Raw genomic sequence first — 13,026 nt, 5'->3', positions numbered from 1 at the left:
ACTTGTATACTATATATATTCTTTTTATGTTCCTTACAAAAGTTGAATAAGGTAATCCTTTCTATTGCATGCGTTTATTTATTACAGTATTTATATAGCGCCAACAGTTTACACCAGGGGTAGGGAACCTATGGCTCGCGAGCCAGACGTGGCTCTTTGATGGCTGCATCTGGCTCGCAGACAAATCTTTAATAAAGGGGGGCGTGTCCGGACGTGAGCCGCGCTGGACGTGTAGTCCCAGAGCTCCGCCACGTCTACCACTCAATCAAGTGCTACCCGCGTAGCTGTGCCTGGTGCCAAAAAGATTTCTGGACCCATCGACGGTACACTTTGTAGGCTACCCACCACTTCCCTCAGTTTGTCTCTGGGTGACCGGATTGCCGCGCTATGGACCCCGCGGCCTACTCTCTGAGCCAAAAAGGTTCCCGACCCCTGGTTTAAGCAGTGCTTTACATCTACATAACACATTTTACATCAGTCTCTGCCCTCAAGGAGGGTCCTGGTTAGGATTCAAACTGAGATCCCCGTTACTGCAAGGCTAACTAGTTTATAAAACAAAACTTTGCTAAAAACCTTGTATTCTCACTTGCCAGCCACTTTAATGCAGATGACATTACAAAATAATAATTTAAGCTGCACACATGCCTTTTAAAGTGGAGTTCCACCCTGGGAAAGTTTTTTTTTTTTTAAATAAAAATACCCCCGGGACAGTCAGGGCTAGTGCATTCCACAATGGCTAGCCTCTGATCTGTCCCGTGTTGCACTTACCTTTTTAGAAGAAATACTTACCTTGAAAATGTATTGTCCAGCGCTGCCATCTCAGGTGTGGGCAGCTTGAATCCAGCGTGATCCTCTTCTGTGTCCTCTTCCGTCTTCTTCGGTCCCACGATGCACTGCACCGGCCCCGCCGTCACTTCCGGTGCCGCAGCGTCATCTCTGCACAGCTTCTGGGCATTTGAGAAGCTGTTTAGCAAGGTATGACGACGCCTGCACCGGAACTGACGTCGGGGCCGGTGCAGGCACATTGATTCCTGGGAGCGATGGCGTTTAGCTCCCAGGAATCATTGCAAGCCAGGAAGTGACGAATCGCCGTGGCCGCCAAGGGGAGGAAGAGGAAGTAAGGTAAGTATATTTTCTTCTAAACAAGGTAAGTAAAAAAAAAATAAAAAATTGCGATTATCCATTTGTTTTTCAGGTGACCCGGAGCAAGAAAATGGAGGTGAGTATAATTTTAGGGTGGAACTCCGCTGAGCATTAAAATAGACCCTGACATACCGGTTAATGCATTTCCCTTCTCTTGGAAAATACATTGGGCAGAAAATAAACGTGTGTTTTGGTGTAACTGAGTGAGTAGTAGTCTTTACGTGTGTGTGTGTGTGTGTGTGTGTGTGTGTGTGTGTGTGTGTATTAGTGATCAACCGATATAGTTTTTTTTAATGCCGATACCGATATTTTGGTCATCGGATATCGATATCTGCCGATATTTTCGGACATCTAAAAAAATGTTTTATTTTTCTAAAGGTACTCCTTGTGGAGGGATCTGGGGGGTCTAAAAGACCCCAAACCCCTCCTCGGCACCGAAAAGCATTCAAAACATCTAGTTTGGCTGTTTTGAACGCTGTCAGTTTTTTTTAATTCGGTGCTGAGTACCCGGAAGTGATATGACATCACTTCCGGTTTTTTTACATGGAGACCCGGGTCTTCTCTTCGGCGATGGAGGTAGGATGCCCGGGTCTCCCGGTGGGACGGGAGACCCGAGTGAGCCGCGGGAGGGTGGGGACGTCCCCTCCCGCTCCTTGTAATGACAGCTCAGCAGCTTCTCAGCTGCATCGGTTTTCATTACAAGTCAGCCGACCGTCGGCTATGAACACCGGTACCGGGGTGATGTCTCTAGCTGCAGGCATCACCCCGGTACATGCACTTTCCCTAATTATCGGTAACCTCAGGGGCCAATTCCGATATATCGGGGAAAGTGCATATCGGCCCCCGACAATCGGTTGATCCCTAATAAATAAATATATATGTGTGTGTGTATGTATGTATGTATGTATGTATGTGTGTGTGTATATATATATATATATATATATATATATATATATATATATATATATATATTCTGCAAGAAAATACATATACAGCTGTAAGAAAAAGTATGTGAATCCTTTGGAATGATATGGATTTCTGCACAAATTGGTCATAAAATGTTATCTGATCATCATCTAAGTCACAACAATAGACAATCAGTTTTTTTAAACTAATAACAAACAAAGAATGAAATGTTGCCATGTTTTTATTGAACACACCATGTAAACATTCACAGTGCAGGTGGAAGAAGTATGTGAACCCCCAGACTAATGACCTCTCCAAGAGCTTATTGGAGTGAGATGTCAGCCAACTGGAGTCCAATCAATGAGATGAGATTGGAGGTGTTGGTTACAGCTGCCCTACCCTATAAAAAACACACCAGTTCTGGGTTTGCTTTTCACAAGAAGTATTGCCTGATGTGAATGATGCCTCGCACAAAAGAACTCTCAGAAGACCTACGTTTAAGAATTGTTGACTTGCATAAAGCTGGAAAGGGTTATAAAAGTATCTCCAAAAGCCTTGCTGTTCATCAGTCCACGGTAAGACAAATTATCTATGAATGGAGAAAGTTCAGCACTGCTGCTACTCTCCCTAGGAGTGGCCGTCCTGTAAAGATGACTGCAAGAGCACGCTGCAGACTGCTCAATGAGGTGAAGAAGAATCCTAGAGTATCAGCTAAAGACTTAGAAAAGTCACTGGCAAATGCTAACATCCCTGTTAGCGAATCTACAATACGTAAAACACTAAACAAGAATGGATTTCATGGGAGGATACCACAGAGGAAGCCACTGCTGTCCAAACAAAACATTGCTGCACGTTTACAGTTTGCACAAGAGCACCTGGATGTTCCACAACAGTACTGGCAAAATATTCTGTGGACAGATGAAACCAAAGTTGAGTTGTTTGGAAGAAACACACCACACTATGTATGGCGATAAAGAGGCACAGCACACCAACATCAAAACCTCATCCCAACTGTGAAGTATGGTGGTGGGGGCATCATGGTTTGGGGCTGCTTTGCTGTGTCAGGGCCTGGACGGATTGCTATCATCGAAGGAAAAATGAATTCCCAAGTTTATCAAGACATTTTGCAGGAGAACTTAAGGCCATCTGTCTACCAGCTGAAGCTCAACAGAAGATGGGTGTTGCAATAGGACAATGACCCAAAGCATAGAAGTAAATCAACAACAGAATGGCGTAAACGGAAGAAAATGCGCCTTCTGAAGTGGCCCAGTCAGAGTCCTGACCTCAACCCGATTGAGATGCTGTGGCATGACCTCAAGAAAGCGATTCACACCAGACATCCCAAGAATATTCCTGAACGGAAACAGTTCTGTAAAGAGGAATGGTCAAGAATTACTCCTGACCGTTGTGCACGTCTGATCTGCAACTACAGGAAACGTTTGGTTGAAGTTTTTTCTGCCAAAGGAGCTTCAACCAGTTATTAAATCCAAGGGTTCACTTTTTCCACCTGCACTGTGAATGTTTACATGGTGTGTTCAATAAAAACATGGCAACATTTCATTCTTTGTGTGTTATTTAGTTTAAGGAGACTGTGATTGTCTATTGTTGTGACTTAGATGATGATCAGATCACATTTTATGACCAATTTGTGCAGAAATCCATATCACTCTAAAGGGTTCACATACTTTTTCTTGCAGCTGTGTGTGTATACACACACACACACACACACACACGTTTTAGAGACTGTGGGTGGACTTTCAGTACACACAGGACTATTGGCATTGTTATGGCATAAGTAATTCATAATTTAAATGTTAAATAGTATTGCTTATTAAAGTGTCACTAAACCAACATAATAAAAAAAAAAAAAAAAAAAAAAAAACTATTAATAAATGCTGCATTTGATGCTGTTCATATTAACTATGAGATGTCCACACCATGTTGTTTCCACAAAATAATAAAAGATTTGATTTCAAATATATACAGTATTTGTATGACAATTTAAAACTTTCTTGATATTTTACTTTTACTCTGTATTTCAAAGGCTGTTTTCTTTTATTGAACATGTGACCAGCAGCAGAGGACTAGAAGCTCCTCCTGCAAATGTTTCTCTGCAGGCAGGCTGGGAAAGAGCTGGGTATTGTGACAGCTGTATATTGGTTAGAAAACTAGGTACTTGGATGTGGTGTTTTTTTTCATTTTCAATAGTTTTTATTGAGAATTTTGACATAAACATCAGAACAATGACAGCTCGTATCTTTTAGGGGCAAAGCCCATACTGCGACAAACTGTAACAGACCCCGAGGCAAACCTTAAACCAACAGTATTTACCCCGGATGTGGTGGTTTTTTTTTTGGTTTTTTTTTTGCTTTTTGTTGTTTTTTTGTTTTATGTTAATGACTGTGCCATCATCCACATACAGAAAGAGAAGGGACAATGTAAATAAGCAGTGTGTATGTGTTTAGTATTACTTTAAAGGGTAACTCCACTTTCATGGGGAAAAAAATAGCAAATAAAGAAAAAAATAATATAGCATATACAACTGCGACACAAGTCCTATTGTAATTGAATGTTATTAAAAATTACCTTTCCTTTTCAAACTGCAGCCTCTGTAATTTTCTGAAAATGCAATATGGCTACCTGGAGGGGTTTTGTACACAGAATGTGTACTGAATGCCCCCCAGAAACATTTCCTGCTTATATGATTGGCTCACTGATTTTCCCAGAAGATGTCAGGTTTCAGGCATCCCCTGCAACAAAAATATCATTTTTGGTGAGATGCTCCCAGTAGGAACATGTCTAAAGGGATGCAGACCCAGCAGATTTCCTCATTAGTGCTCTGCAGCTGCACAGCTGATTGATAATTATGAAACCACTCCCACCACTGACCCACTTAGCACAGAGGAGCAAACTGTGATTTCCTCAGAATAACAAAAGGTAGGAATCTGCAACAAAGGTTGTTATAACCGTTGCAATGTACATATAGCACCTAGAGGGGAATGTTTCTCAACAAGAGTGGAGTTACACTTTAAGACCCTGTTTACATCTCGCAATTTGGGATTGTGGGCAGAATCACAGCGAATCTAGGTTTATGTTTCTTGATGAGGAAATAGTCCTGCGTGGCCACTAATGAAAACAGATTTAAACTGTTGGTCACCATTTGCAAATTGATACTTGTCATTTGGAAAATACAAGAGTTGCCATTGTTGGCTTTATTCTAAAAATATTAGTTGCCTAGCCCTTTCTGGATTTAATACTTTTGAATCCCATGAAGTAAGCATGCTGTAAATGGGTGCCAGAAATATGTCAGAATTCCTTATCTATACTTCTTAGTCAACAGCTCAAAGCCAGAGCATGACAGCCAGGGAACAAATGTTCTCAAAGGGAGAGTCAGCAATGGCAACCTACATTATTCTCTTGACATGAGGCCTGCTCTTTTTAACATAGGTTTGACCTACAGAATGACTCTGTTCACTACATACCATTCGATAGAAACCTTTCATATGATCAACATATAGGCTGCTTTTGCTGACCACCTCCTGAAAATGCTAGTTCTCTGGTTTCATTATTTAATGGGTCACTGACTTGGAACTAGTATGTAATGAAGGAAGATGGAGCTGATGATCTCCCTACTTGTTCCAGGCCAAATCATAAAGTCATCGAATGAACAGGACAACCAGGAAGCTTTGTATTTTCAGGAGGAGACATCAGCAATAGCATGTACAGATTAATGTTGTATTCAGTTTCAGCATCACCTTCTCTCTGATTTCATTGATGCCTTACCCACACTTTGAAACTTTAGACTCTTAACAAATGATGAACAATGCCTAACAGTACAGCTGCTCGAGATCTGTCATCAGCCTTCCAGGGCACTCATTTGTTTATGAATACACAGTCTAAAAACCCTTTGTGGGCATTTGTGGTGTCTACATTACAGCAAATTATTGCATCCCAGCAGCAGACCACTTTAGAAATGCCTTAATAAACATTTTCTTTGACTTTCCGTGATTCCAGAGCATACAGTGTGACTCAGCGTATGACCTTATTTACCACAGGTCCCCTAAGGACACTGGCTAGACTCGAGCTGGTGCTATGATTTGTTTTAGGAAAGCTACAGTATCTCACAAAAGTGAGTACAACCCTCGAATTTTTGTAAATATTTTATTATATCTTTTCGTGTGACAACACTAAAGAAATTACACTGTGCTACAATGTAAAGTACTGAGTGTACAGCTTGTATAACAGTCTTAAATTGCTGTCCCTTCAAAATAACTCAACACACAGCCATTAGTGTCTAAACCGCAGGCAACAAAAGTGAGTACACCCCTAAGTTAGAATATCCAAATTAGGCCCAATTAGTCATTTTCCCTCCCCGGTGTCATGTGACTCAATGTTGCAAGGTCTCAGGTGTGAATGGGGAGCAGGTGTGTTGCATTTGGTGTTATTGCTTTTACTCTCTCATACTGGTCACTGGAAGTTCAACATGGCACCTTTATAGCAAAGAACTCTCTGAAAAAAAGAATTGTTGCTCTTGATAAAAATGGGTTAGGCTATAAGAAGATTGCCAAGACCCTGAAACTGAGCTGCAGCACGTTGGCCAAGACCGGAGAGGTTTAACTGAACAGGTTCCACTTAGAACAGGCCTTGCCATAGTCAACCAAAGAAGTGGAGTACATATGCTCAGCATCATATCCAGGGGTTGTCTTTGGGAAATAGACCTATGAGTGTTGCTAGAATTTCTGCAGAGGTTGAAGGGGTGGGGAGTCAGCCTGTCAGTGCTCAGCCCATACGCCGCACACTGCATCAAATTGGTCTGCATGGCTGTCATCCCAGAAGGAAGCCTCTTCTAAAGATGATGCACAAGAAAGCCTGCAAACAGTTTGCTGAATACAAGCAGACTAAGGACATGGATTACTGGAACCATGCCCTATGGTCTGATGAGACCAAGATAAAATTATTTGTTTCAGATGGTTTCAAGCAAGTGTGGCGACAACCAGGTGAGGAGTACAAAGACAAGTGTGTATTGCCTACAGTCAAGCATGGTGGTGGGAGTGTCATGGTCTGGGGCTGGATGAGTGCTGCCCGCACTGGGGAGCTACAGTTCATTGAGGGAATCATGAATGCCAAAATGTACTGTGACATACTGAAGCAGAGCATGATCTCCACCCTTCAGACACTGGGCAGCAGGGCAGTATTCCAACATAACAAGCCCAAACACTCCTCCAAGACGACCACTGCCTTGCTAAAGAAGCTGAGGGTAAAGGTAATGGACTGTCAAAAAAGACAGACGAGAAGGGGGGAGAGTAAGAAAAAGGATGAATATAAAGAGAGGAGAAGAAAGAGGGCTCTGAGGAAACTGACATGATTGGCCAGTGAAACACGTCAGCATACACATCAATGGGAAAGGCTGCGGGGAGCTTGTGTGGTTTCACCCAACGCCACAGGTGATATCAGGAGAACCTTTAATGCTCCAATAGTGTAAGAGGCTGCGAGAGACCCCCTCCCAAGAAATCAAATAATAACAAACATGCTGCTCAGATATAAAGACACTGGTGACGAGGACAGTGGTGAGTGTGACTACTTGAGATTTTCACTCACACATTATTCTACTAACAGCGACCACCAAGCAGGTCTCGTATATTGGAAGAGAACGATACAGTTTACCAGTACTTTCTCAAATGGATAGTCATGTGAACTAATCTTATCTTGCTGGATTGGATTTCAGATTTCAGCCTCCACTATACCTGATATCCCGCTGCCATGCTTGCCTATCCCCACATTGGAGCCACTTATCCACACTTGGGTGGACCTCCAGCTACTATTGCTACTGCACATTGGCCTCATATATATATATATATATATATATATATATATATATATATATATATATATATATATATATATATATATATATATATATATATTCTCATATTCGAGGGTGGATGTGTTGTGTTGGATGAGCGGTCATATGGATTGGTAAAGAATGCGCAGCTGTCTTATTCCCCTATTGTTTTTAGACACTGACAATGTTGTAATTTTATTTGGTGGTAAAGGTTTTTGTGATTATTGGTCACTTTTTTGTATTACTGTTCAGACTTCAAATAAACAAACCTGAATTAATACCCGAGTGTCCATATACGAACCACTTGTGTGTCTTTTTTTCTCTGCGGTTTTTCTTTTTCCTTTTCTTCCTCAACCCTTTCTTTTTCCCCCCTCTTTTTCTTCTCTTCTCTCCTTATTCATCCTTCTTCTTTTTCTTACTCTCCCCCCTCCTCACCTGTCTTTTTTTACTTCTATGTGAGGTCTTGGGACTGCAACAACCAAGCTACTGAAAAATTGGTGAAAGGGTATATAGGTTGGAGACTTGCCTATATGGGCAATTAATTAATCTAGGATGAACCGGTGTGGTAATTGTGTGTAAAGCGGATGGACTGGCCAAGCATGTCTCCAGACCTAAACCCTATTGAACATCTGTAGGGCATCCTCAAAAGGAAGATGGGAGGAGCGCAAGGTCTCTAATATCCACCAGCTCCGTGATGTCATCATGGAGGAGTGGAAGAGGACTCCAGTGGCAGCCTGTGAAGCTCTGGTGAACTCCATGCCCAAGAGGGTTAAGGCAGTGCTGGAAAATAATGGTGGCCAGACTAATCATTGACACTTTGGACCCAATTTAGACATGTTCGCGTAGGGGTGTACTCACTTTTGTTGCCAGAGTTTTAGACATAAATGGCTGTGTGTTGAGTTATTTTGAGGGGACAGCAAATTTACACTGTTATACAAGCTGTACACTCACTACCTTACATTGTAGCAAAGTGTCATTTCTTCAGTGTTGTCACTTGAAAAGATATAATATATTTACAAAAATGTGAGGGATGTACTCCATTTTGTGAGATACTGTATGTGTGAAGAGCTTCGAGAACTGAGCACAATGTGTAAGCAGATATACTTTCAAGCCCTTTAAATAAGCATCTTAACCCCTTGTTGACCGCCCACCGTAGTATTATTGTGGCAGGATGGCTCGGCTGCGCAAAATCACGTAGTACTATGTGATTTCATGCACGAGGTGTCCGCGGGTGCCGCCGGAGCCGCACTCCCGCTGTGTTTAGCCGCCTTTTCTGTGTTTAGCCGCCTTCCTCCCGCGATCGTCGGATAAACTGACAGAAGACCCATCTGCTTATGTAAACAATGCATGCGAGTCTTCTGTGAGACAGGCAGGGAGAGATCTGGAGTTTCAGCTAAGCTGAAACTTCAATCTCTCTGTGCCTGTCACAGAACCATTCCCATACACAGTTAGTAAGCACAGTTAGCATACATTAAACCCTTTGATCACCCCCAGTGTTAACCCCTTCCCTTAGCACTGATTACTGTGTTAATGTCACTGGTCTCCAAAAAGTGTCAAAATGTCAGGGGCCCGATCTGTCCGCCGCAATGTCGCAGTGCCGCTAAAAAACTCTGAACGCCGCCATTACTAATAAAAACAAAAAAATAAATAATTCCAAAAATCTATCCTGTAGTTTGTAAACGCTATAACTTTTGCGCAAACCAATTAAAATACGCTTTTTGGGATTTTATTTACCAAAAATATGTAGCAGAATACAAATTGGCCTAAACTAATAAAAAAAAAATTAGATTTTTTTTAAATTTTTTTTTATTGGGAATGTTTTATAGCAGAAAGTAAAAAATATGGCGTTTTTTTTCATAATTGTCACTCTTTTTTTTTGTTTATAGCACACAATCTAATACCGCACAGGTGATTAAATACCACCAAAAGAAAGCTCTATTTGTGGGGGAAAAAAAGTCCATCAATTTTATTTGGGTACAGCGTTGCACGACCGCGCAATTTTTTGTTAAAGTAACACAGTGCCGAATCGCAAAAAAATGGCCTGGTCATTAAGGGGGTAAAACCTTCCAGAGCTGAAGTGGTTAAGGCCATTCCGTGCTAATTTCAGACTCTCACAGAAACTGTTTTTATACGTTTTTTTTTTTTTTTTTAATAAATGCTCCCCTCAAACACTGTGACTGCCAAATCCTCTTCTCTGTTTATTTGGTATCATAGCCATCCACTAAAATGTCTTTTAGGTCATCATGGCAAATTTTGCCTGTCCTCTTTTAATGCCATGTTGTAGAATGTAATTATGTGCTGCCTTTTTTCCTTTTATACAGGGTCTTCAAGCAGCCGCTATCCAAACCAGGTGACCCCCAAGAAGAATGGACCCAAGAATGGGCAGTTTAAAGCTAGAGATGATGAATGTTTTGGAGAAGAGTTGGATGAAATTCCAGACACAGATTTTGATTTTGAGGGGAACCTTGCTCTTTTTGATAAAGCAGCTGTATTTGAGGAGATAGACACCCATGAAAGGCGAGGAGGTGGAGGAGGAGCTAGGTCACGAGGTACACCTAGTGAAAGACCCCCAAATTACAGACATGATGAGAACATACTAGAGGCTGAGCCAATTGTATATAGAAGGATTGTTGTACCACATCCTGGTGGAATGGAATACTGTACAGGTAAGCGAACTGAATACTAGTATATGTATACTAGTCTCCTTCAGCATTGAATGCTTTAAACTGAGTTTCTGCAACATAAAATATATTCTGTATCAATAATTGTCAAGTTACAAGGTGTATTGGCTTTGAAATTGGCAAGGGGCAGCTTGTAGAATTGTTATATGTAAAAATGTCAGACACTACAGACTTAAAAGTTAAGTTCACCTTTTGCAAAAATGTATGCACATATTTCTGAAGAAATAGAAAAATGTGCATTTATTATTTTTTTTTCAACAGGAAAGCATTGCACCCATGGTTAGTAGATCATTCTAGTGTCCTCACAGTTCATTGAGAACTACAAGCCATCTGCTGTTAATGAATGACCTGAATGTGTGGGCGAAGCATCACACTGTTTTTGCCACTTCAGCTCCCCAAGGTTTTACCCCCCTTCCTGACCAGGCCATTTTTTGCGATACACACTTTGTTGCTTTAACTCACAATTGCGTGGTTTTGCGATGCTGTACCCAAATTAATTGATTTATTTTTTTCCACACAAATATAGATTTCTTCTGGTGGCATTTGATCACCTGTGGTTTTTTATTTTTTGCGCTATAAACCAAAGAACCACAATTTTGAAAAAAAAAAAAAGCATATTTTACTTTCTGCTATAGTTTTCAGGCGATTTGTTTTCTGGCTTTTTTCAGGCTGTGACGGCGGCGGGTATCAGACCCCTGGCCTTCTCATCCAACTCGTGACCAAGGACCAGGCAATCTCACACCCTACCATCACTTGCGTAACAATGCCACTCTCAGCTGCGCCCGGCACAAAGATTTTTCCAGCTTGCGGAACCACAATCTAGATGCCAGCAGACTGAGAGCGATTGTCTCCGGGCTAATTAAACAATTAACCCTTTCTCTGCCACCACCGCTACGTTTGAGCCCAGCGGACGCTCGTAATTTTAGAAATACCAATTATGACTTAAGAATAATCATCCGTAACACGTTCTGTCACTGCAGACAGGAATGCCCGGAGGATTTATCCTAAACAGTAGCACTCTTCAGGGGACAGGTTCTTTTGGTCAGCATGCGTTTTAAGAGCTTATAAACAAAATTAACACTTTTCAAAATAAGGTTTAATTATAAAAAGGTTAAAATTGGTGCAAATAAAAATATTTACAGAAAAATGGGTTACAAAGAAACAGAGACACAATTCAGCAATTTAGAAGAATAGATAAAGAATTAGAAATGAAATACTTGCATTCAAAAGTCCTGGTATTATCTTAGTTTCAGAAGCTGAACATGTGTGATCGGTCCTTCCTTAAGCGATGTTACGGCTTGATGTTAAAATTGAGAACTGCCAGCTCTATCAGCTTCTCTCCTTTTCTCTGACCCCCAGGGGGGTGTCACCAGAAGTACTTGACCAATAAACACTGGGGCCATGGGCGGCCTCGGAAGCTTAGCAAAATGCTAAGATGCCTCCTGCTTAAGACAGATTACTAACAGAATTCATATCTCGAAATATGTAATGGTTACATTCTTGAAACTGATATTTTATTGTACGGCAGTGAATTTCACATCTATGGACACCAAACACAGGTTATCTCGTAATAACTTCTGACCCGTAAGGCATCTTACTGCTAGCTTGTCTTCCCTATGGGCGAATGTGATCATGTTTGATCTTAATTCGATCGGTATTTTATGTGGCATTCAAATATATACTTTTTGTCAATGTGTCATGTTCAGGTAAAAAGTTATGAATTTGTGTGTAACTGTGTCCAAATAACGGAGCTCTTGAATGCTCTGTTATACGACCCATTAGCCATATGGCTTTGTTCAGATTACGACATAGCTTCTGGCCAGGAAGAGACATATCGGCTAGGAGGTCTATCTGCTGCTTAGATAAGAGTTGTTTGAAGCCTTGCATACTAATGCAAAAGGGACCCAGGGGGTAATTAGTTTGAGGAGAGAGGGGGGGCGGGAAGGAAAATAGCTCTGTGTACACATCGGCTTTCTACAGCTTTAAACGAAATGGTCGCCTGTGTCACTGGACAACATGGACGCCCGTGATAACAAAATGGGGTCCCAGCGCATGACACCATTACAGAGGCTTTTTTTTTTGGATGTTTGGAGGCAGGCATTGACAGCGAACAAAAACGCTTATCTGCCAAAAAAAAAAAAGGCTCATGTACTTTTTTTGAGCTTCAGGCGTTTTGCTTCAGATGACAAGATGCTCAGATGTGCTCAGGGGCCATTGAAATGAATAGGATTTTGCTTGTTGGGCATTTTGAAACTTCAGAGATGAGAGTTTTATGAGCTGAAATACGCTCAGGTGTGAACAGGGCCTTACAAAGTTGTTCTCTGGTCACTCACAACTGTCAAATAAAAAATAATTAAAAAAAAAAAAAAAAAAAAGAGCCTCAACATTAACCGGTTGCCGACCGCCGCACGACTATATACTGCGGCGGTCAGCCCCGGCCAGGCAGAGTGACGT

At 41.4% G+C, this 13,026-nt stretch overlaps 1 protein-coding gene across 3 annotated transcripts in view; it reads left to right on the top strand.

Moving 5' to 3' along the window:
* EDC3 (enhancer of mRNA decapping 3) overlaps nt 1–13,026 on the top strand; it is a 181,557-nt gene that overhangs the window by 71,782 nt on the left and 96,749 nt on the right. For all 3 annotated transcript variants that reach the window (XM_082252838.1, XM_082252836.1, XM_082252837.1), the window contains one exon: nt 10,213–10,557. In XM_082252838.1, the coding sequence (XP_082108964.1) occupies nt 10,213–10,557 (345 nt within the window). The remainder of the gene's footprint in view (nt 1–10,212; nt 10,558–13,026) is intronic.

The sequence above is a fragment of the Pelophylax lessonae genome (assembly GCF_965119305.1).
Source record: "Pelophylax lessonae genome assembly, chromosome: 4".
Taxonomy (NCBI): Eukaryota; Metazoa; Chordata; class Amphibia; order Anura; family Ranidae; genus Pelophylax; species Pelophylax lessonae.
The sequence above is the reverse complement of the archived record's forward strand: the minus strand, read 5'-3'. Positions and strand labels throughout refer to the sequence as shown.